We start from the raw sequence: 26,601 nt of genomic DNA, 5'->3' as shown, positions 1-26,601 counted from the left end.
AGGCTGACAGCGGGGTGCAGCGGCTGGGAAGTGGAGAGCCCTGGGCTGGGGAGAGGAGTGCTCTGTGGCTGGGTGTCCAGAGTCTAGCCTTCACCCTGGTCACTGAGCCCCATGAGAACCTGCTTCTGGCTGAGGGGACCCTGAAGAACATCACCAGACACTGTCTGGAACATCTACGCATGCTTGGGACAGGAAGTGAGGTGAGAGACGTGCCGGATGGTCTAGATGAATGTTGTAAAAGACTTTGGCCAGGGCCTAGCCTTCACCCTGGTCACCGGGGCCTAGCCTTCACCCTGGTCACCGGGGCCTAGCCTTCACCCTGGTCGCTGGGGCCTAGCCTTCAACCTGGTCGCTGGGGCCTAGCCTTCACCCTGGTCACTGGGGCCTAGCCTTCACCCTGGTCGCTGGGGCCTAGCCTTCACCCTGGTCGCTGGGGCCTAGCCTTCACCCTGGTCGCTGGGGCCTAGCCTTCACCCTGGTCGCTGGGGCCTAGCCTTCACCCTGGTCGCCGGGGCCTAGCCTTCACCCTGGTCGCTGGGGCCTAGCCTTCACCCTGGTCGCTGGGGCCTAGCCTTCACCCTGGTCGCTGGGGCCTAGCCTTCACCCTGGTCGCTGGGGCCTAGCCTTCACCCTGGTCGCTGGGGCCTAGCCTTCACCCTGGTCGCTGGGGCCTAGCCTTCACCCTGGTCGCCGGGGCCTAGCCTTCACCCTGGTCGCCGGGGCCTAGCCTTCACCCTGGTCTCCGGGGCCTAGCCTTCACCCTGGTCACCGGGGCCTAGCCTTCACCCTGGTCACCGGGGCCTAGCCTTCACCCTGGTCGCTGGGGCCTAGCCTTCACCCTGGTCACTGAGGCCTAGCCTTCACCCTGATCGCCGGGCCTAGCCTTCACCCTGGTCGCCGGGGCCTAGCCTTCACCCTGGTCGCAGGGGCCTAGCCTTCACCCTGGTCGCCGGGGCCTAGCCTTCACCCTGGTCGCCGGGGCCTTGCCTTCACCCTGGTCGCCGGGGCCTAGCCTTCACCCTGGTCACTGGGGCCTAGCCTTCACCCTGGTCACTGGGGCCTAGCCTTCACCCTGATCGCCGGGGCCTAGCCTTCACCCTGATCGCCAGGGCCTAGCCTTCACCCTGGTCGCTGAATCCTAGCCTTCACCCTGGTCACTGGGGCCTAGCCTTCACCCTGGTCACCGGGGCCTAGCCTTCACCCTGGTCACTGGGGCCTAGCCTTCACCCTGGTCGCTGAATCCTAGCCTTCACCCTGGTCGCTGGGGCCTAGCCTTCACCCTGGTCACTGGGGCCTAGCCTTCACCCTGGTCACCGGGGCCTAGCCTTCACCCTGGTCGCCAGGGCCTAGCCTTCACCCTGGTCACTGGGGCCTAGCCTTCACCCTGGTCACTGGGGCCTAGCCTTCACCCTGGTCACTGAATCCTAGCCTTCACCCTGGTCGCTGGGGCCTAGCCTTCACCCTGGTCGCTGGGGCCTAGCCTTCACCCTGGTCGCTGAATCCTAGCCTTCACCCTGGCCGCTGGGGCCTAGCCTTCCTAGCCTTCACCCTGGTCACTGGGGCCTAGCCTTCACCCTGGTCACCGGGGCCTAGCCTTCACCCTGGTCGCCAGGGCCTAGCCTTCACCCTGGTCACTGGGGCCTAGCCTTCACCCTGGTCGCTGAATCCTAGCCTTCACCCTCGTCGCTGGGGCCTAGCCTTCACCCTGGTCGCTGGGGCCTAGCCTTCACCCTGGTCGCTGAATCCTAGCCTTCACCCTGGCCGCTGGGGCCTAGCCTTCACCCTGGTCGCTGGGGCCTAGCCTTCACCCTGGTCACTGGGGCCTAGCCTTCACCCTGATCGCCGGGGCCTAGCCTTCACCCTGATCGCCAGGGCCTAGCCTTCACCCTGGTCGCTGAATCCTAGCCTTCACCCTGGTCGCTGGGGCCTAGCCTTCACCCTGGTCACTGGGGCCTAGCCTTCACCCTGGTCACCGGGGCCTAGCCTTCACCCTGGTCACTGGGGCCTAGCCTTCACCCTGGTCACCGGGGCCTAGCCTTCACCCTGATCGCCGGGGCCTAGCCTTCACCCTGATCGCCAGGGCCTAGCCTTCACCCTGGTCGCTGAATCCTAGCCTTCACCCTGGTCACTGGGGCCTAGCCTTCACCCTGGTCGCTGAATCCTAGCCTTCACCCTGGTCGCTGGGGCCTAGCCTTCACCCTGGTCACTGGGGCCTAGCCTTCACCCTGGTCACCGGGGCCTAGCCTTCACCCTGGTCGCCAGGGCCTAGCCTTCACCCTGGTCACTGGGGCCTAGCCTTCACCCTGGTCACTGGGGCCTAGCCTTCACCCTGGTCGCTGAATCCTAGCCTTCACCCTGGTCGCTGGGGCCTAGCCTTCACCCTGGTCGCTGGGGCCTAGCCTTCACCCTGGTCGCTGAATCCTAGCCTTCACCCTGGCCGCTGGGGCCTAGCCTTCACCCTGGTCGCTGGGGCCTAGCCTTCACCCTGGTCACCGGGGCCTAGCCTTCACCCTGGTCACCGGGGCCTAGCCTTCACCCTGGTCACCGGGGCCTAGCCTTCACCCTGGTCGCCAGGGCCTAGCCTTCACCCTGGTCACTGGGGCCTAGCCTTCACCCTGGTCGCTGGGGCCTAGCCTTCACCCTGGTCACTGGGGCCTAGCCTTCACCCTGGTCGCTGGGGCCTAGCCTTCACCCTGGTCACTGGGGCCTAGCCTTCACCCTGATCGCCGGGGCCTAGCCTTCACCCTGATCGCCAGGGCCTAGCCTTCACCCTGGTCGCTGAATCCTAGCCTTCACCCTGGTCACTGGGGCCTAGCCTTCACCCTGGTCACCGGGGCCTAGCCTTCACCCTGGTCACTGGGGCCTAGCCTTCACCCTGGTCGCTGAATCCTAGCCTTCACCCTGGTCGCTGGGGCCTAGCCTTCACCCTGGTCACTGGGGCCTAGCCTTCACCCTGGTCACCGGGGCCTAGCCTTCACCCTGGTCACCGGGGCCTAGCCTTCACCCTGGTCGCCAGGGCCTAGCCTTCACCCTGGTCACTGGGGCCTAGCCTTCACCCTGGTCGCTGGGGCCTAGCCTTCACCCTGGTCACTGGGGCCTAGCCTTCACCCTGGTCGCTGGGGCCTAGCCTTCACCCTGGTCACTGGGGCCTAGCCTTCACCCTGGTCACCGGGGCCTAGCCTTCACCCTGGTCGCCAGGGCCTAGCCTTCACCCTGGTCACAGGGGCCTAGCCTTCACCCTGGTCACTGGGGCCTAGCCTTCACCCTGGTCGCTGAATCCTAGCCTTCACCCTGGTCGCTGGGGCCTAGCCTTCACCCTGGTCGCTGGGGCCTAGCCTTCACCCTGGTCGCTGAATCCTAGCCTTCACCCTGGCCGCTGGGGCCTAGCCTTCACCCTGGTCGCTGGGGCCTAGCCTTCACCCTGGTCGCTGAATCCTAGCCTTCACCCTGGTCGCTGAATCCTAGCCTTCACCCTGGCCGCTGGGGCCTAGCCTTCACCCTGGTCACTGGGGCCTAGCCTTCACCCTGGTCACCGGGGCCTAGCCTTCACCCTGGTCACCGGGGCCTAGCCTTCACCCTGGTCACTGGGGCCTAGCCTTCACCCTGGTCGCTGAATCCTAGCCTTCACCCTGGTCGCTGGGGCCTAGCCTTCACCCTGGTCACTGGGGCCTAGCCTTCACCCTGGTCACCGGGGCCTAGCCTTCACCCTGGTCGCCAGGGCCTAGCCTTCACCCTGGTCACCGGGGCCTAGCCTTCACCCTGGTCGCCAGGGCCTAGCCTTTACCCTGGTCGCTGAATCCTAGCCTTCACCCTGGTCGCTGGGGCCTAGCCTTCACCCTGGTCGCTGGGGCCTAGCCTTCACCCTGGTCGCTGGGGCCTAGCCTTCAGCCTGGTCGCTGAATCCTAGCCTTCACCCTGGCCGCTGGGGCCTAGCCTTCACCCTGGTCACCGGGGCCTAGCCTTCACCCTGGTCACCGGGGCCTAGCCTTCACCCTGGTCGCCAGGGCCTAGCCTTCACCCTGGTCACTGGGGCCTAGCCTTCACCCTGGTCGCTGGGGCCTAGCCTTCACCCTGGTCACTGGGGCCTAGCCTTCACCCTGGTCACTGGGGCCTAGCCTTCACCCTGGTCGCTGTGGCCTAGCCTTCACCCTGGTCGCTGGGGCCTAGCCTTCACCCTGGTCGCCGGGGCCTAGCCTTCACCCTGGTCGCCGGGGCCTAGCCTTCACCCTGGTCGCTGGGGCCTAGCCTTCACCCTGATCACTGGGGCCTAGCCTTCACCCTGGTCACTGGGGCCTAGCCTTCACCCTGGTCACTGGGGCCTAGCCTTCACCCTGGTCACTGGGGCCTAGCCTTCACCCTGGTCACTGGGGCCTAGCCTTCACCCTGATCGCCGGGGCCTAGCCTTCACCCTGATCGCCAGGGCCTAGCCTTCACCCTGGTCGCTGAATCCTAGCCTTCACCTTGGTCGCTGGGGCCTAGCCTTCACCCTGGTCACTGGGGCCTAGCCTTCACCCTGGTCACCGGGGCCTAGCCTTCACCTTGGTCACTGGGGCCTAGCCTTCACCCTGGTCGCTGAATCCTAGCCTTCACCCTGGTCGCTGGGGCCTAGCCTTCACCCTGGTCACTGGGGCCTAGCCTTCAACCTGGTCACCGGGGCCTAGCCTTCACCCTGGTCGCCAGGGCCTAGCCTTCACCCTGGTCACTGGCGCCTAGCCTTCACCCTGGTCGCTGAATCCTAGCCTTCACCCTGGTCGCTGGGGCCTAGCCTTCACCCTGGTCGCTGGGGCCTAGCCTTCACCCTGGTCGCTGAATCCTAGCCTTCACCCTGGCCGCTGGGGCCTAGCCTTCACCCTGGTCACTGGGGCCTAGCCTTCACCCTGGTCACCGGGGCCTAGCCTTCACCCTGGTCACCGGGGCCTAGCCTTCACCCTGGTCGCCAGGGCCTAGCCTTCACCCTGGTCACTGGGGCCTAGCCTTCACCCTGGTCGCTGGGGCCTAGCCTTCACCCTGGTCACTGGGGCCTAGCCTTCACCCTGGTCACTGGGGCCTAGCCTTCACCCTGGTCACTGGGGCCTAGCCTTCACCCTGGTCGCTGAATCCTAGCCTTCACCCTGGTCGCTGGGGCCTAGCCTTCACCCTGGTCACTGGGGCCTAGCCTTCACCCTGGTCACCGGGGCCTAGCCTTCACCCTGGTCGCCAGGGCCTAGCCTTCACCCTGGTCACTGGGGCCTAGCCTTCACCCTGGTCACTGGGGCCTAGCCTTCACCCTGGTCGCTGAATCCTAGCCTTCACCCTGGTCGCTGGGGCCTAGCCTTCACCCTGGTCGCTGAATCCTAGCCTTCACCCTGGCCGCTGGGGCCTAGCCTTCACCCTGGTCACTGGGGCCTAGCCTTCACCCTGGTCACCGGGGCCTAGCCTTCACCCTGGTCACCGGGGCCTAGCCTTCACCCTGGTCGCCAGGGCCTAGCCTTCACCCTGGTCACTGGGGCCTAGCCTTCACCCTGGTCGCTGGGGCCTAGCCTTCACCCTGGTCACTGGGGCCTAGCCTTCACCCTGGTCACTGGGGCCTAGCCTTCACCCTGGTCACTGGGGCCTAGCCTTCACCCTGGTCGCTGAATCCTAGCCTTCACCCTGGTCGCTGGGGCCTAGCCTTCACCCTGGTCACTGGGGCCTAGCCTTCACCCTGGTCACCGGGGCCTAGCCTTCACCCTGGTCGCCAGTGCCTAGCCTTCACCCTGGTCACTGGGGCCTAGCCTTCACCCTGGTCACTGGGGCCTAGCCTTCACCCTGGTCGCTGAATCCTAGCCTTCACCCTGGTCGCTGGGGCCTAGCCTTCACCCTGGTCGCTGGGGCCTAGCCTTCACCCTGGTCGCTGAATCCTAGCCTTCACCCTGGCCGCTGGGGCCTAGCCTTCACCCTGGTCACTGGGGCCTAGCCTTCACCCTGGTCACCGGGGCCTAGCCTTCACCCTGGTCACCGGGGCCTAGCCTTCACCCTGGTCGCTGAATCCTAGCCTTCACCCTGGTCGCTGGGGCCTAGCCTTCACCCTGGTCGCTGGGGCCTAGCTTTCACCCTGGTCGCTGAATCCTAGCCTTCACCCTGGCCGCTGGGGCCTAGCCTTCACCCTGGTCACTGGGGCCTAGCCTTCACCCTGGTCACCGGGGCCTAGCCTTCACCCTGGTCACCGGGGCCTAGCCTTCGCCCTGGTCACTGGGGCCTAGCCTTCACCCTGGTCGCTGGGGCCTAGCCTTCACCCTGGTCACTGGGGCCTAGCCTTCACCCTGATCGCCGGGGCCTAGCCTTCACCCTGATCGCCAGGGCCTAGCCTTCACCCTGATCGCCGGGGCCTAGCCTTCACCCTGGTCTCTGGGGCCTAGCCTTCACCCTGGTCGCTGAATCCTAGCCTTCACCCTGGTCGCCGGGGCCTAGCCTTCACCCTGGTCGCTGAATCCTAGCCTTCACCCTGGTCGCCGGGGCCTAGCCTTCACCCTGGTCACTGGGGCCTAGCCTTCACCCTGGTCACCGGGGCCTAGCCTTCACCCTGGTCGCCAGGGCCTAGCCTTCACCCTGGTCACTGGGGCCTAGCCTTCACCCTGGTCGCCAGGGCCTAGCCTTCACCCTGGTCACTGGGGCCTAGCCTTCACCCTGGTCGCCAGGGCCTAGCCTTCACCCTGGTCACTGGGGCCTAGCCTTCACCCTGATTGCCGGGGCCTAGCCTTCACCCTGGTCACTGGGGCCTAGCCTTCACCCTGGTCGCTGAATCCTAGCCTTCACCCTGGTCACTGGGGCCTAGCCTTCACCCTGGTCACTGGGGCCTAGCCTTCACCCTGGTCACCGGGGCCTAGCCTTCACCCTGGTCGCCAGGGCCTAACCTTCACCCTGGTCACTGGGGCCTAGCCTTCACCCTGGTCACTGGGGCCTAGCCTTCACCCTGGTCGCTGAATCCTAGCCTTCACCCTGGTCGCTGGGGCCTAGCCTTCACCCTGGTCGCTGGGGCCTAGCCTTCACCCTGGTCGCTGAATCCTAGCCTTCACCCTGGTCACTGGGGCCTAGCCTTCACCCTGGTCACTGGGGCCTAGCCTTCACCCTGGTCACCGGGGCCTAGCCTTCACCCTGGTCGCCAGGGCCTAGCCTTCACCCTGGTCACTGGGGCCTAGCCTTCACCCTGGTCACTGGGGCCTAGCCTTCACCCTGGTCGCTGAATCCTAGCCTTCACCCTGGTCGCTGGGGCCTAGCCTTCACCCTGGTCGCTGGGGCCTAGCCTTCACCCTGGTCGCTGAATCCTAGCCTTCACCCTGGCCGCTGGGGCCTAGCCTTCACCCTGGTCACTGGGGCCTAGCCTTCACCCTGGTCACTGGGGCCTAGCCTTCACCCTGGTCGCTGGGGCCTAGCCTTCACCCTGGTCGCTGTGGCCTAGCCTTCACCCTGGTCGCTGGGGCCTAGTCTTCACCCTGGTTGCTGGGGCCTAGCCTTCACCCTGGTCGCCGGGGCCTAGCCTTCACCCTGGTCACTGGGGCCTAGCCTTCACCCTGATCGCCAGGGCCTAGCCTTCACCCTGGTCACTGGGGCCTAGCCTTCACCCTGATCGCCAGGGCCTAGCCTTCACCCTGGTCACTGGGGCCTAGCCTTCACCCTGATCGCCAGGGCCTAGCCTTCACCCTGATCGCCAGGGCCTAGCCTTCACCCTGATCGCCGGGGCCTAGCCTTCACCCTGGTCTCTGGGGCCTAGCCTTCACCCTGGTCGCTGAATCCTAGCCTTCACCCTGGTCGCCGGGGCCTAGCCTTCACCCTGGTCACTGGGGCCTAGCCTTCACCCTGGTCACCGGGGCCTAGCCTTCACCCTGGTCGCCAGGGCCTAGCCTTCACCCTGGTCACCGGGGCCTAGCCTTCACCCTGGTCACTGGGGCCTAGCCTTCACCCTGGTCGCCAGGGCCTAGCCTTCACCCTGGTCACCGGGGCCTAGCCTTCACCCTGGTCGCCGGGGCCTAGCCTTCACCCTGGTCGCCAGGGCCTAGCCTTCACCCTGGTCGCCAGGGCCTAGCCTTCACCCTGGTCGCCGGGGCCTAGCCTTCACCCTGGTCGCCGGGGCCTAGCCTTCACCCTGGTCGCCGGGGCCTAGCCTTCACCCTGGTCGCCGGGGCCTAGCCTTCACCCTGGTCGCCGGGGCCTAGCCTTCACCCTGGTCACCGGGGCCTAGCCTTCACCCTGGTCGCTTGGGCCTAGGCTTCACCCTGGTCGCTGGGGCCTAGCCTTCACCCTGGTCGCTGGGGCCTAGCCTTCACCCTGGTCGCTGGGGCCTAGCCTTCACCCTGGTCACTGGGGCCTAGCCTTCACCCTGGTCGCTGGGGCCTAGCCTTCACCCTGATCAGTGGGGCCTAGCCTTCACCCTGGTCACTGGGTCATAGCCTTCACCCTGGTCACTGGGGCAAAAACAGTTAAAAAAAATCAAATCAAATCTTTGCAAATGTATAAAATAAAAAACAGATACCTTATTTCCATAAGTATTCAGACCCTTTGCTATGAGATTTGAAATTGATCTCAGGTGCTTCCTGTTTCCATTGATCATCCTTGAGCTGTTTCTACAACTTGTTATTTATTTATTTTATTTCACCTTTATTTAACCAGGTAGGCCGTTTGAGAACAAGTTCTCATTTACAACTGCGACCTGGCCAAGATAAAGCAAAGCAGTGCGACACAAACAACAACACAGAGTTACACATGGAATAAACAAAACATACAGTCAATAACACAATAGAAAAAAAGTCTATATACAGTGAGTGCAAATGAGGTAAGATAAGGGAGGTAAGGCAATAAATAGGCCATATTGGCGAAATAATTACAATTTAGCATTAACACTGGAGTGATAGATGTACAGATGATGATGTGCAAGTAGAGATACAGGGGTGCAAAAGAGCAAACATAAATAATTAACAGTACGGGGACGAGGTAGTTGGATGGGCTATTTACAGATGGGCTATGTACAGGTGCAGTGATCTGTGAGCTGCTCTGACAGCTGGTGCTTAAAGCTAGTGAGGGAGATATGAGTCTCCAGCTTCAGTGATTTTTGTAGTTCGTTCCAGTCATTGGCAGCAGAGAACTGGAAGGAAAGGCAGCCAAATGAGGAATTGGCTTTGGGGGTGACCAGAGAGATATACCTGTTGGAGCGCTTGCTACGGGTGGGTGCTGCTATGCTGACCAGTGAGCTGAGATAAGGCGGGGCTTTACCAATCAATCAATCAACTTGATTGGAGTCCACCTGTGGTAAATTCAATTGATTGGCCATGTTTTGTAAAGGCACACACCTGTCTAAACAAGGTCCTCAGTTGACTGCATGTCAAAGCAAAAAACCAAGCCATGAGGTCGAAGGAATTGCCCGTAGAGCTCTGAGACAGGATTGTGTCGTGGCACAGATCTGGAGAAGGGTACCAAAACATTTCTGCAGGATTGAAGGTCCCCAAGAACACAGTGGCCTCCATCATTCTTAAATGGAAGAAGTTTGGAATCACGGAGACTCTTCCTAGAGCTGGCCGCCGGCCAAACTGAGCAATCAGGGGAGAAAGGCCTTGGTCAGGGAGGTGACCAAGAACCCAATGGTCACTATGACAGAGCTCTAGAGTTCCTCTGTGAAGATGGGAGAACCTTCCAAAAGGACAACCATCTCGGCAGCACTCCACCAATCAGGCCTTTATGGTAGAGTGGCCAGACGGAAGCCACTCCTCAGTACATGACAGCCTGCTTAGAATTTGCCAAAAGGCCCCTAAAGACTCTCAGACCATTAAAAAACAAGATTCTCTGGTATGATGAAACCAAGATTGAACTCTTTGGCCTGAATGCCAAGCGTCACGTCTGGAGGAAACCTGGCACCATCCCTATGGTGAAGCATGGTGGAGGCAGCATCACAGCCAAGACAATGCAGGAGTGGCTTCGGGACAGGTCTCTAAATGTCCTTGAGTGGCCCAGCCAGAGCCTTGACTTGATCCTGATCTAACATCTCTGGAGAGACCTGGAAATAGCTGTGCAGCAACGCTCCCTGTCCAACCTGACAGCTCTTGAGAGGATCTGCAGAGAAGAAAGGGAGAAACTCCCCAAATACAGGTGTGCCAAGCTTGTAGCGTCATACTCAAGAAGACTTGAGGCTGTAATTGCTGCCAAAGGTGCTTCAACAAAGTACTGAGTAAAGGGTCTGAATACTTACTTAAATGAATAACAACCTCTCCCTCAATGTAAACAAGATTTAGGAGATGATTGTGGACTACAGGAAAAGGAGGACCAAGCACGCCCCCATTCTCATCGACGGGCCTGTAGTAGAGCAGGTTGAGAGCTTCAAATTCCTTGGTGTCCACATCAACAACAAATTAGAATGGTCCAAACACACCAAGACAGTCGTGAAGAGGGCACGACAAAGCCTATTCCCCCTCAGGAAACTAAAAAGATTTGGCATGGGTCCTGAGATCCTCAAAAGGTTCTACAGCTGCAACATCCTGACTGGTTGCATCACTGCCTGGTACGGCAATTGCTCTGCCTCTGACCGCAAGGCACTACAGAGGGTATTGCGTACGGCCCAGTACATCACTGGGGCTAAGCTGCCTGCCATCCAGGACCTCTACAAAAATTGTCAAAGACCCCAGCCACCCCAGTCATAAACTGTTCTCTCTACTACCGCATGGCAAGCTGTACCGGAGTGCCAAGTCTAGGACAAAAAGGCTTCTCAACAGTTTTTACCCCCAAGCCATAAGACTCCTGAACAGGTATTTATTATTTGCATTGCCCCCACCCCCCCCCAACCCCTATTTTTTTCGCTGCTGCTACTCTTTGTTTCTGCGTCGCAGAAATCAGCCGGATTCATCGACCTGGCCAAGGCTTTCGACTCTGTCAATCACCACATTCTTATTGGCAGACTCGACAGCCTTTGTTTCTCAAATGACTGCCTCGCCTGGTTCACCAACTACTTCTCTGATAGAGTTCAATGTGTCAAATCGGAGGGCCTGTTGTCCGGGCCTCTGACAGTCTCTATGGGGGTGACATAGGGTTCAATTCTTGGGCCGACTCTTTTCTCTGTATACATCAATGATGTCGCTCTTGCTGCTGGTGAGTCTCTGATCCACCTCTACGCAGATGACACCATTCTGTCTACTTCTGGCCCTTCTTTGGAGACTGTGTTAACAACCCTCCAGACGAGCTTCAATGCCATACAACTCTCCTTCCGTGGCCTCCAACTGCTCTTAAACGCTAGTAAAACCAAATGCATGCTCTTCAACCGATCGCTGCCTGCACCTGCCCGCCCGTCCAGCATCACTACTCTGGACGGTTCTGACTTAGAATATGTGGACAACTACAAATACCTAGGCGTCTGGTTAGACTGTAAACTCTCCTTCCAGACTCACATCAAACATCTCCAATCCAAAGTTAAATCTAGAATTGGCTTCCTATTTCGCAACAAAGCATCTTTCACTCATGCTTCCAAACATACCCTCGTAAAACTGACCATCCTACCGATCCTCGACTTCGGCGACGTCATTTACAAAATAGCCTCCAATACCCTACTCAATAAATTGGATGCAGTCTATCACAGTGCCATCCGTTTTGTCACCAAAGCCCCATATACTACCCACCACTGCGACCTGTACGCTCTCGTTGGCTGGCCCTCGCTTCATACTCGTCGCCAAACCCACTGGCTCCAGGTCATCTACAAGACCCTGCTAGGTAAAGTTCCCCCTTATCTCAGCTCGCTGGTCACCATAGCAGCACCCACCTGTAGCACGCGCTCCAGCAGGTATATCTCTCTGGTCACCCCCAAAGCCAATTCCTCCTTCGGCCGCCTCTCCTTCCAGTTCTCGGCTGCCAATGACTGGAACGAACTGCAAAAATCTCTAAAACTGGAAACAATTATCTCCCTCACTAGCTTTAAGCACCAGCTGTCAGAGCAGCTCACAGATTACTGCACCTATACATAGCCCATCTATAATTTAGCCCAAACTACCTCTTCCCCTACTGTATTTATTTATTTATTTTGCTCCTTTGCACCCCATTATTTCTATTTCTACTTTGCACTTTCTTCCACTACAAATCTACCATTCCAGTGTTTTACTTGCTATATTGTATTTACTTTGCCACCATGGCCTTTTTTGCCTTTACCTCCCTTATCTCACCTCATTTGCTCACATTATATATAGACTTATTTTTCTACTGTATTATTGACTGTATGTTTGTTTTACTCCATGTGTAACTCTGTGTTGTTGTATGTGTCGAACTGCTTTGCTTTATCTTGGCCAGGTCGCAATTGTAAATGACAACTTGTTCTCAACTTGCCTTCCTGGTTAAATAAAGGTGAAATAAAAAAATAAAAAAATATATGCATATTCATACCTACATTCATACCATACCTACATGTACATACTACCTCAATCAGCCTGACTAACCGGTTTCTGTATTTTTTTTTATACAACAATGTCTAAAAACCTGTTTTTTCTTTGTCATTATGGGGTATAGATTAATGAGGAAAATGTTGGTTTTTTTCCGTCCAATTTAGAATAAGGCTGTAACACAACAACATGTGGAAAAAGTCTAGGGCTGTGAATACTGAATGTTCATTGTTTTGTCAAAAATTGCTAATTGATGGACAGCAATATTCAAACCGTATCTCTGATTTTCAATTAAATTTAAGTCAGAACTGAGATTGAACCATTCAGGAACACTCAACACCTCTTGGAAAGCCAATTATGGTGTTTCTTTGGCATTAACGTTTGTGTTATTATCCAAGGGTGGTTCAGAAGAGTGAGGCAGAGGTTTCAAGTATTGTGGTGACAGCATCATGTTATGGGTATGCTTGTCACTGACAGGGACTGGGGAGTTTGTCAGGATCAAAGTAAATATGAGTAAATCCTAGGGACAAAGTTAGAGGAAAACCTGCCTGTCTTCTGAAAACCCTGGGATAGGTTTTATTATTATTATTATTATTTATTTCCCAGTGAGACAATTACATGTTTAATGCCAAAGACACACTAGAAAAAATGTTTTTCTTCTCCAAGACGTGTTGTGTGTTCCTGAGGGGCTACAGCAATCATTCCTGACTTAAATTGGCTTTAAAATCTGTGAGAATGTTTCTGTGAGAATATTTCTATCCCAACCAAATGTATTGAGCTTGAGTACATTTTGAGAAAAACACTAAATAATTGTTGCGTGAAGAGTTGTGCAAATTTATCACAATTTATCACAATCTTATTCACAATGATCCACATTTGTAATGGCTGCCAAAGGTGCTTCTATCAAGTATGAACTCTGGGGGAGGGCGAAGACATACGCAATCAAGACATCTTCTTCGTTTGAAAATATATATATATATAATTTGGAGAAGAAAAAAATATATTATTTAACTTTGAAAATGTGGAGTAGGTGGTGTAGATCGATAAAAGGGAATTCATATTTTTCCCTTTTTAGATGTAATTGAAAAATTGCAAAATGGTGGAGACTGCTAGGATGTGTAAACCTTCACTGTAGCATTCTGGGGGTTTATTTCTATCTAGTCCTGTTTGTTTTTAAGATCCTGGATTCTCTATTTTGTACCTTAATTCTCTGGATTGCGAGGAAGTATTTTTGCTATATGGTTTTGCACCTGTTTTTTTGCTATATTTTTGCTATATGGTTTTGCACCTGTTGTTTTTTTCTGCGTGTGACGAATAAACTTTGTTTTATTCTTTAGGTCCTGTTGAAGAGTGACCGTATCGATGTCCTGCTCCACCGTCTATTACCACACGGCCAGCTGCTCTTCCTCAACCATCGTTTCACTCAGAGTCTGGAGAAAGAGCTGGCTAATTACATGGCCCAATGAGAGAGAAGGAGAGGCTGGCATATTATGCCTGAAAGAAAGTGTGAAACGGCGAGATGCCATCCAAACTTTAAATAAAAATAAAAAAATAGCTTGTTTTCATTTAATGTTGAAAATATTTTTATTACGCTGCTCTCTAATGAACACTACCCTCGGATAGCCTTGGAGAATAGGAGGGAACTACATGGACCTTTCTTCTTCTCTCCCATGGGATACCACGGGCTAACAGGAAGTGGGTTGATACCACGGGCTAACAGGAAGTGGGTTGATACCACGGGCTAACAGGAAGTGGGTTGATACCACGGGCTAACAGGAAGTGGGTTGATACCACGGGCTAACAGGAAGTGGGTTGATACCACGGGCTAACAGGAAGTGGGTTGATACCACGGGCTAACAGGAAGTGGGTTGATACCACGGGCTAACAGGAAGTGTGTTGACCTGAGGGGTCCAGAACAGAAAGACACAACTATCCATCACACAGAGACTGTTATTGTCACAGAGATGCATTCAATAATGGCCTGAAGAGTCTCTGTCTGAACTGTCTGTCTGAACTGTCTGCCTGAAGAGTCTGTCTGTCTGCCTGAAGAGTCTGTCTGTCTGTCTGTCTGCCTGAACTGTCTGCCTGAACTGTCTGTCTGTCTGCCTGAAGAGTCTGAGCTGTCTGTCTGTCTGCCTGAAGAGCCTGAACTGTCTGTCTGAAGAGTCTGAGCTGTCTGTCTTTCTGTCTGCCTGAAGAGTCTGTCTCTCTGAACTGTCTGTCTGAACTGTCTGTCTGTCTGAACTGTTTGTCTGTCTGAACTGTCTGTCTGTCTGTCTGAACTGTCTGTCTGTCTGAACTGTTTGTCTGTCTGTCTGAACTGTCTGTCTGAACTGTCTGTCTGAACTGTCTGTCTGAACTGTTTGTCTGAACTGTTTGTCTGAATTGTCTGTCTGAACTGTCTGTCTGTCTGTGACCTTACCCATCCAGGAGATGGCAAATTAACCTATGTGGCAGAGAAAAAAAAATAAATATATATATATATATATATTTGTTACATTCACCGAATACTACCGGTGTCAGTGCTACCTTACTGTGCAATGCTTACTGACAAGCCCTTAACAATTATTAAGAAAAATAGGAGTTAAGAAAATATTTACTAAAGTGAGTGTGAGGGGGGTTCAATGCAAATAGTCCGGGTAGCCATCTGATTAGCTGTTCAGCAGACTGATGGCTTGGGGGTAGAAGCTGTTCAGCAGACTGATGGCTTGGGGGTAGAAGCTGTTCAGCAGACTGATGGCTTGGGGTTAGAAGCTGTTCAGCAGTCTGATGGCTTGGGGGTAGAAGCTGTTCAGCAGTCTGATGGCTTGGGGGTAGAAGCTGTTCAGCAGTCTGATGGCTTGGGGGTAGAAGCTGTTCAGCAGACTGATGGCTTGGGGGTAGAAGCTGTTCAGCAGACTGATGGCTTGGGGGTAGAAGCTGTTCAGCAGTCTGATGGCTTGGGGGTAGAAGCTGTTCAGCAGACTGATGGCTTGTGGGGTAGAAGCTGTTCAGCAGTCTGATGGCTTGGGGGTAGAAGCTGTTCAGCAGACTGATGGCTTGGGGGTAGAAGCTGTTCAGCAGACTGATGGCTTGGGGGTAGAAGCTGTTCAGCAGACTGATGGCTTGTGGGGTAGAAGCTGTTAAGGAGCCTTTTGGTCCCAAACATGGCGCTCCGGTACCGCTTACCATGTGGTAGCAGAGACCAGTCTATGACTGGAGTCTTCCCTGTGGCTCAGTTGGTAGAGCATGGTGTTTGCAACGCCAGGGTTGTGGGTTCGATTCCCACGGGAGGCCAGTACAAAAAAAAAGAAAAATGCATGAAATGAAATGTATGCATTCACAACTGTAAGTCGCTCTGGATAAGAGCGTCTGCTAAATGACTAAAATGTAAAAAATGTTTGACAGTTTTGAGGTCGTCATCTGACACCACCTGTGATGTGTCGGGGAACAGTGGGTTAGATCTCTATGTTGATTGGTTGATTCTCTATGTTGATTGGTTGATTCTCTATGTTGATTGGTTGATTCTCTATGTTGATTGGTTGATCTCTATGTTGATTGGTTGATCTCTATGTTGATTGGTTGCACCTATCATACTACAATTGCTGATTGTATTATTACATGTACTGTTATAATAAAACATATTATTATTTCTTATAGCTTCTACTATGTACAGTAGAGCTGTTACCACATGTTGAACAGATAACTGTAGTAGCAGACGTGCTGCTGGGTACGCTAACGCCGAAGATATTTATAACTAACCCAAGATCATTAATATGCGAACAAATGAAGCATAGTGGGCAGAGCCAAGCACGAACTAGCGAGATCCTATTGGCACGTTCTAGCATGTATTTGCATATTTACATTGGGGAACGCCTTCTCTTTGAAGTGGGCGTGTGCAATAGGCTAATTTGCCTTTGCACTCCTTGTAAACAACTCAATTTTTTTAGGGGAAAAAAAAAAATGTCGCGGTAACTAGTCTTCAATCATTTTAAGCTAAAAAAAAAAATGCCATTCAAACTGTAAAACGTTGTGGGAGTTAATGTAAAGAAGTTAATGTAAAGAAGCTAGATGAAGCTGCTATGCTGAAGGAACATAATTGAATAGCAGGAAGTAGCAAGGACAATGAGTACAATGACCGGATAGAGAGGTGGGGGGCTACTAGGGGTAGCTGATATGCTGAGCCAGTAATGTAAACAATGAGTACATTGGCCGGATAGAGAGGTGGGGGAATGCAATACAATTGCCATCTCTGAGTAGGATGTCATGCCAGAGATTGCATTAGCTGAGAACATAGATACATTTGTGCCTTCTGACATACCAATGTCAGGAGGAAGCAGGAGGAAGGATGGTGGCAGATTGACCAACATGTGAACCATATGCAATAAATGTATGTAGGGGGTTCGACCACCATTGTAATCCAAACCGGAACAGATGTGTGCGTCCTCAGGCGTTAAACAAGCAAGAACTGATATGGAGAGATAATGGTGAAGAACGGTCAAGGGAAGCTATTTTCATATAGAGGGAGGGGACTCTATACGTTATGCAAAGACACAATCATATAAAGACGGGACTCTGTAATATGAGAATTTAGTCTTTTTCATGGAAGGGCTCGGCTTTTGCTACTTTGTGTTAAAGCCTATATTGAATTGAAAAGTTCTTGTAAGAGTGTTATATTTTTTAAACAATATTCCACGACAACGAGCCAAGCACGAACTAGCGAGATCCTATTGGCACGTTCTAGCATGTATTTGCATATTTACGTTGGGGAACGCCTTCTCTCTGAAGTGGGTGTGTTCAATAGGCTAATTTGCCTTTGCACTCCTTGTAAACAACGAAAAGAAAAAAAATTGGGGAAAAAAAAATTGTCGCGTTTACTAGTCTTCAACCGTTTTAAGCTAAAAAAAAAAAAATGCCGTTCAATCTATAAAACGTTGTGGGAGTTAATGTAAAGAAGTTAAATGTTCTTGTAATAATAGCTTTTTGCTTTTTCCCCCCCCCATTTCAACTTTTTGAACTGTAACTGTTGTTCATTAAAGCTCCAAAGGGAAGTATTTGGATTCGTCTCTGCTCTCGAACCATTTAAAGATAACAACACCAACTTTGACATGTACAGTGTCTTCAGAAAGGGGTTCACACCCCTTGACTTTTTTCCACATTTTGTTTTGTTACAGCTTGAATTTAAAATGTATTAAATTGAGATTTTGTGTCGTTGGCCTGCACACACTACCCCATAATGTCAAAGTGGAATTTTGTTTTTTTTTAAAGTTTCTACAAATTAATTAAAAATGTAAATGCTTCAATGTCTTCAGTCAATAATTATTCAACTCCTTTGTTACAGCGAGCCTAAATAAGTTCAGGAGTAACAATGTGCTTAACAAGTCACATAATAAGTTGCATGGAGTCACTCTGTGTGCAATAATAGTGTTTAACATGAGTTTTGAATGACTACCTCATCTCTGTACCCCAACACATAACATCTGTATGGAAAGCAAATGTTTTATTAAGTTGAACATGTGCTCTTTATGACAATGTTATTGGACCAAGTTACACTTCTCAAAAAGCACCGAAATGGTGGCATGACCCTACTACTACCATTACTACTGCCATTACTACTGCCGTCACTACCATTACTACTACCATTACTACTGCCGTCACTACCATTACTACTGCCATTACTACTGCCGTCACTACCATTACTACTGCCATTACTACTGCTGTCACAACCATTACTACTGCCGTCACTACCATTACTACTGCCATTACTACTGCCGTCACTACTATTACTACTACCATTACTACTGCTGTCACTACCATTACTACTGCCGTCACTACCATTACTACTGCCGCCACTACCATTACTACTACCATTACTACTGCTGTCACAACCATTACTACTGCCGTCACTACCATTACTACTGCCATTACTACTGCCGTCACTACTATTACTACTACCATTACTACTGCTGTCACTACCATTACTACTGCCGTCACTACCATTACTACTGCCGCCACTACCATTACTACTACCATTACTACTGCTGTCACTACCCTTACTACTACCATTACTACTGCCATCACTACCATTACTAATGCCATTACTACTGCTGTCAATACCATTACTACTACCATTACTACTGCCATCACTACCATTACTACTGCCATTACTACTGCCGTCACTACCATTACTACTGCCATCACTACCATTACTACTACCATTACTACTGCTGTCACTACCATTACTACTGCCGTCACTACCATTACCACTGCCGTCACTGCCATTACTACTACCATTACTACTGCCATCACTACCATTACTACTACCATTACTACTGCTGTCACTACCATTACTACTACCATTACTACTGCCGTCACTACCATTACTACTGCCATCACTACCATTACTACTACCATTACTACTGCTGTCACTACCATTACTACTGCTGTCACTACCATTACTACTGCCGTCACTACCATTACTACTGCCGTCACTACCATTACTACTGCCGTCACTACCATTACTCCTGCTGTCACTACCATTACTACTGCCATTACTACTGCCGTCACTACCATTACTACTGCCATTACTACTGCCGTCACTACCATTACTACTGCCATTACTACTGCCGTCACTACCATTACTACTGCCATCACTACCATTACTACTGCCGTCACTACCATTACTACTGCTGTCACTACCATTACTACTACCATTACTACTGCTGTCACTACCATTACTACTACCATTACTACTGCCATTACTACTGCTGTCACTACTATTACTACTATCATTACTACTGCCGTCACTACCATTACTACTGCCGTCACTACCATAACTACTGCCGTCACTACCATTACTACTGCCGTCACTACCATTACTACTACCATTACTACTGCCGTCACTACCATTACTACTGCCGTCACTACCATTACTACTGCCGTCACTACCATTACTACTGCCGTCACTACCATTACTACTGCCATCACTATCATTACTACTGCCGTCACTACCATTACTACTGCCGTCACTACCATTACTACTTCCATTACTACTGCCGTCACTACCATTACTACTGCCATCACTACCATTACTACTGCCATTACTACTGCCATCACTACCATTACTACTACCATTACTACTGCCATCACTACCATTACTACTACCATTACTACTGCCATCACTACCATTACTACTACCATTACTACTGCCATCACTACCATTACTACTACCATTACTACTGCCGTCACTACCATTACTACTGCCGTCACTACCATTACTACTGCTGTCACTACCATTACTACTACCATTACTACTGCCATTACTACTGCTGTCACTACCATTACTACTATCATTACTACTGCTGTCACTACCATTACTACTGCCGTCACTACCATTACCACTGCCGTCACTACCATTACTACTACCATTACTACTGCTGTCACTACCATTACTACTGCCATTACTACTGCCTTCACTACCATTACTACTGCCGTCACTACCATTACTACTGCCGTCACTACCATAACTACTGCCGTCACTACCATTACTACTGCCGTCACTACCATTACTACTGCCATTACTACTGCCGTCACTACCATTACTACTACCATTACTACTGCCGTCACTACCATTACTACTGCCGTCACTACCATTACTACTGCCGCCACTACCATTACTACTGCCATTACTACTGCCGTCACTACCATTACTACTGCCATTACTACTGTCGTCACTACCATTACTACTACCATTACTACTGCCGTCACTACCATTACCACTGCCGTCACTACCATTACTACTACCATTACTACTACCATTACTACTGCCGTCACTTCCATTACTTCTGCTGTCACTACCCTTACTACTGCCATTACTACTGCCGTCACTACCATTACTACTGCCATTACTACTGCCATCACTACCATTACTACTGCCATTACTACTGCCGTCACTACCATTACTACTGCCATTACTACTGCCATCACTACCATTACTACTGCCATTACTACTGCCGTCACTACCATTACTACTACCATTACTACTGCCGTCACTACCATTACTACTGCCATTACTACTGCTGTCACTACCATTACTACTGCCATTACTACTGCCGTCACTACTATTACTACTACCATTACTACTGCTGTCACTACCATTACTACTGCTGCCACTACCATTACTACTGCCATTACTACTGCCGTCACTACCATTACTACTACCATTACTACTGCCGTCACTACCATTACTACTGCCATTACTACTGCCGTCACTACCATTACTACTACCATTACTACTGCCGTCACTACCATTACTACTGCCGTCACTACCATTACTACTACCATTACTACTGCCGTCACTACCATTACTACTGCCATTACTACTGCCATCACTACCATTACTACTGCCATTACTACTGCCGTCACTACCATTACTACTACCATTACTACTGCCGTCACTACCATTACTACTATCATTACTACTGCCATTACTACCATTACTACTGCTGTCACTACCATTACTACTGACGTCACTAACATTACTAATGCCATTACTACTGCTGTCAATAGCATTACTACTGCTGTCACTACCCTTACTACTACCATTACTACTGCCATCACTACCATTACTAATGCCATTACTACTGCTGTCAATACCATTACTACTACCATTACTACTGCCATCACTACCATTACTACTGCCATTACTACTGCCGTCACTACCATTACTACTGCCATCACTACCATTACTACTACCATTACTACTGCTGTTCCTACCATTACTACTGCCGTCACTACCATTACCACTGCCGTCACTACCATTACTACTACCATTACTACTGCCATCACTACCATTACTACTACCATTACTACTGCTGTCACTACCATTACTACTACCATTACTACTGCCGTCACTACCATTACTACTGCCATCACTACCATTACTACTACCATTACTACTGCTGTCACTACCATTACTACTGCTGTCACTACCATTACTACTGCCGTCACTACCATTACTACTGCCGTCACTACCATTACTACTGCCGTCACTACCATTACTCCTGCTGTCACTACCATTACTACTGCCATTACTACTGCCGTCACTACCATTACTACTGCCATTACTACTGCCGTCACTACCATTACTACTGCCATTACTACTGCCGTCACTACCATTACTACTGCCATCACTACCATTACTACTGCCGTCACTACCATTACTACTGCTGTCACTACCATTACTACTACCATTACTACTGCTGTCACTACCATTACTACTACCATTACTACTGCCATTACTACTGCTGTCACTACTATTACTACTATCATTACTACTGCTGTCACTACTATTACTACTGCCGTCACTACCATTACCACTGCCGTCACTACCATTACTACTACCATTACTACTGCTGTCACTACCATTACTACTGCCATTACTACTGCCTTCACTACCATTACTACTGCCGTCACTACCATTACTACTGCCGTCACTACCATAACTACTGCCGTCACTACCATTACTACTGCCGTCACTACCATTACTACTACCATTACTACTGCCGTCACTACCATTACTACTGCCGTCACTACCATTACTACTGCCGTCACTACCATTACTACTGCCGTCACTACCATTACTACTGCCATCACTATCATTACTACTGCCGTCACTACCATTACTACTGCCGTCACTACCATTACTACTTCCATTACTACTGCCGTCACTACCATTACTACTGCCATCACTACCATTACTACTGCCATTACTACTGCCATCACTACCATTACTACTACCATTACTACTGCCATCACTACCATTACTACTACCATTACTACTGCCATCACTACCATTACTACTACCATTACTACTGCCATCACTACCATTACTACTACCATTACTACTGCCGTCACTACCATTACTACTGCCGTCACTACCATTACTACTGCTGTCACTACCATTACTACTGCCATTACTACTGCCATCACTACCATTACTACTGCCATTACTACTGCCGTCACTACCATTACTACTGCCATCACTACCATTACTACTACCATTACTACTGCTGTTCCTACCATTACTACTGCCGTCACTACCATTACCACTGCCGTCACTACCATTACTACTACCATTACTACTGCCATCACTACCATTACTACTACCATTACTACTGCTGTCACTACCATTACTACTACCATTACTACTGCCGTCACTACCATTACTACTGCCATCACTACCATTACTACTACCATTACTACTGCTGTCACTACCATTACTACTGCTGTCACTACCATTACTACTGCCGTCACTACCATTACTACTGCCGTCACTACCATTACTACTGCCGTCACTACCATTACTCCTGCTGTCACTACCATTACTACTGCCATTACTACTGCCGTCACTACCATTACTACTGCCATTACTACTGCCGTCACTACCATTACTACTGCCATTACTACTGCCGTCACTACCATTACTACTGCCATCACTACCATTACTACTGCCGTCACTACCATTACTACTGCTGTCACTACCATTACTACTACCATTACTACTGCTGTCACTACCATTACTACTACCATTACTACTGCCATTACTACTGCTGTCACTACTATTACTACTATCATTACTACTGCTGTCACTACTATTACTACTGCCGTCACTACCATTACCACTGCCGTCACTACCATTACTACTACCATTACTACTGCTGTCACTACCATTACTACTGCCATTACTACTGCCTTCACTACCATTACTACTGCCGTCACTACCATTACTACTGCCGTCACTACCATAACTACTGCCGTCACTACCATTACTACTGCCGTCACTACCATTACTACTACCATTACTACTGCCGTCACTACCATTACTACTGCCGTCACTACCATTACTACTGCCGTCACTACCATTACTACTGCCGTCACTACCATTACTACTGCCATCACTATCATTACTACTGCCGTCACTACCATTACTACTGCCGTCACTACCATTACTACTTCCATTACTACTGCCGTCACTACCATTACTACTGCCATCACTACCATTACTACTGCCATTACTACTGCCATCACTACCATTACTACTACCATTACTACTGCCATCACTACCATTACTACTACCATTACTACTGCCATCACTACCATTACTACTACCATTACTACTGCCATCACTACCATTACTACTACCATTACTACTGCCGTCACTACCATTACTACTGCCGTCACTACCATTACTACTGCTGTCACTACCATTACTACTGCCATTACTACTGCTGTCACTACCATTACTACTGCCATTACTACTGCTGTCACTACCATTACTACTGCCTTCACTACCATTACTGCTGCCGTCACTACCATTACTACTGCCGTCACTATCATTACTACTGCCGTCACTACCATTACTACTGCCATTACTACTGCTGTCACTACCATTACTACTGCTGTCACTACCATTACTACTGCCATTACTACTGCCATCACTACCATTACTACTGCCGTCACTACCATTACTACTGCCGTCACTACCATTACTACTGCCATTACTACTGCCGTCACTACCATTACTACTGTCGTCACTACCATTACTACTGCCGTCACTACCATTACTACTGCCGTCACTACCGTTACTACTGCCGTCACTACCGTTACTACTGCCGTCACTACCATTACTACTACCATTACTACTGCCGTCACTACCATTACTACTGCCATCACTACCATTACTACTGCCATTACTACTGCCATCACTACCATTACTACTACCATTACTACTGCCATCACTACCATTACTACTACCATTACTACTGCCGTCACTACCATTACTACTGCCGTCACTACCATTACTACTGCTGTCACTACCATTACTACTGCCAATACTACTGCTGTCACTACCATTACTACTGCCATTACTACTGCTGTCACTACCATTACTACTGCTGTCACTACCATTACTGCTGCCGTCACTACCATTACTACTGCCGTCACTATCATTACTACTGCAGTCACTACCATTACTACTGCCATTACTACTGCTGTCACTACCATTACTACTGCTGTCACTACCATTACTACTGCCATTACTACTGCCATCACTACCATTACTACTGCCGTCACTACCATTACTACTGCCGTCACTACCATTACTACTGCCATTACTACTGCCGTCACTACCATTACTACTGCCATTACTACTGCCGTCACTACCATTACTACTGTCGTCACTACCATTACTACTGCCGTCACTACCATTACTACTGCCGTCACTACCGTTACTACTGCCGTCACTACCGTTACTACTGCCGTTACTACCATTACTACTGCCATTACTACTGCCATCACTACCATTACTACTGCCATTACTACTGCCGTCACTGCCATTACTACTGCCGTCACTACCATTACTATTGCCATTACTACTGCTGTCACTACCATTACTAATGCCATTACTACTGCCGTCACTACCATTACTACTGCCGTCACTACCATTACTACTGCCGTCACTACCATTACTACTGCCATTACTAATGCCGTCACTACCATTAATACTGCCATTACTACTGCCGTCACTACCATTACTACTGACATTACTACTGCCATTACTACTGCCGTCACTACCATTACTACTGCTTTCACTACCCTTACTACTGCCATTACTACAATTACTACTGCCATCACTACCATTACTACTACCATTACTACTGCTTTCACTACCATTACTACTGCTGTCACTACCATTACTCTGCCGTCACTACCATTACTACTGCCGTCACTACCATTACTACTGCCGTCACTACCATTACTCCTGCTGTCACTACCATTACTACTGCCATTACTACTGCCGTCACTACCATTACTACTGCCATTACTACTGCCGTCACTACCATTACTACTGCCATTACTACTGCCGTCACTACCATTACTACTGCCATCACTACCATTACTACTGCCGTCACTACCATTACTACTGCTGTCACTACCATTACTACTACCATTACTACTGCTGTCACTACCATTACTACTACCATTACTACTGCTGTCACTACCATTACTACTGCCATTACTACTGCCTTCACTACCATTACTACTGCCGTCACTACCATTACTACTGCCGTCACTACCATAACTACTGCCGTCACTACCATTACTACTGCCGTCACTACCATTACTACTACCATTACTACTGCCGTCACTACCATTACTACTGCCGTCACTACCATTACTACTGCCGTCACTACCATTACTACTGCCGTCACTACCATTACTACTGCCATCACTACCATTACTACTCCCGTCACTACCATTACTACTGCCATCACTACCATTACTACTGCCATCACTACCATTACTACTGCCGTCACTAATGCCGTCACTACCATTACTACTGCCATTACTACTGCCATTAATACTGTGGTCACTAACATTACTACTGCGGTCACCACCATTACTACTGCCATTACCTCTACCATTACTACTGCCGTCACTACCATTGCTACAACCATTACTACTGCCATCACTACCATTACTACTACCTTTACTACTGCCTTCACTACCATTACTACCACTTATGAACATTTGAACATCTTGGCCATGTTCTGTTATAATCTCCACCCGGCACAGCCAGAAGAGGACTGGCCACCCCGCATAGCCTGGTTCCTCTCTAGGTTTCTTCCTAGGTTTTGGCCTTTCTAGGGAGTTTTTCCTAGCCACCGTGCTTCTACACCTGCATTGCTTGCTGTTTGGGGTTTTAGGCTGGGTTTCTGTATAGCACTGAGATATCGGCTGATGTAAGAAGGGCTAAATAAATAAATTTGATTTGATTTGCTTAGAATTTCTAGGGACAGTTAGGAGGCCTGGGTCTTGTAACCGTAGCGTACGTGTAGGTATGTACGGCAGGACCAATTCTGAAAGATAGGTAGGAGCAAGCCCATGTAATGCTTTGTAAGTTAGCAGTAAAACCTTGAAATCAGCCCTTGCCTTAACAGGAAGCCAGTGTAGGGAGGCTAGCACTGGAGTAATATAATTGCATTTTTTGGTTCTAGTCAAGATTCTAGCAGCCGTGTTTAGCACTAACTGAAGTTTATTTAGTGCTTTATCCGGGTAGCCAGAAAGTAGAGCGTTGCAGTAGTCTAACCTAGAAGTAACAAAAGAATGGATCATTTTGGACAGAAAGTTTCTGATTTTTGCAATGTTACGTAGATGGAAAAAAGCTGTCCTTGAAACAGTCCTGATATGTTCGTCAAAA

The 26,601-nt window shown here is 50.5% G+C and overlaps 1 protein-coding gene across 1 annotated transcript in view; it reads left to right on the top strand.

The window, feature by feature from the left end:
* The window catches only part of ap5s1 (adaptor related protein complex 5 subunit sigma 1), a 16,295-nt gene extending 2,368 nt beyond the window's left edge, over window positions 1-13,927 (top strand). Inside the window, exons 2-3 of the mRNA XM_029712605.1 lie at window positions 1-200; window positions 13,700-13,927. The exon at window positions 1-200 is cut by the window's left edge and continues 92 nt beyond it. Coding sequence (XP_029568465.1) covers window positions 1-200; window positions 13,700-13,828 — 329 coding nt within the window. The 3' untranslated portion in view covers window positions 13,829-13,927. The remainder of the gene's footprint in view (window positions 201-13,699) is intronic.
* Window positions 13,928-26,601: the final 12,674 nt, after the last annotated feature.

This window comes from Salmo trutta, chromosome 25, assembly GCF_901001165.1.
Source record: "Salmo trutta chromosome 25, fSalTru1.1, whole genome shotgun sequence".
Classification (NCBI taxonomy): Eukaryota; Metazoa; Chordata; class Actinopteri; order Salmoniformes; family Salmonidae; genus Salmo; species Salmo trutta.
The sequence above is the reverse complement of the archived record's forward strand: the minus strand, read 5'-3'. Positions and strand labels throughout refer to the sequence as shown.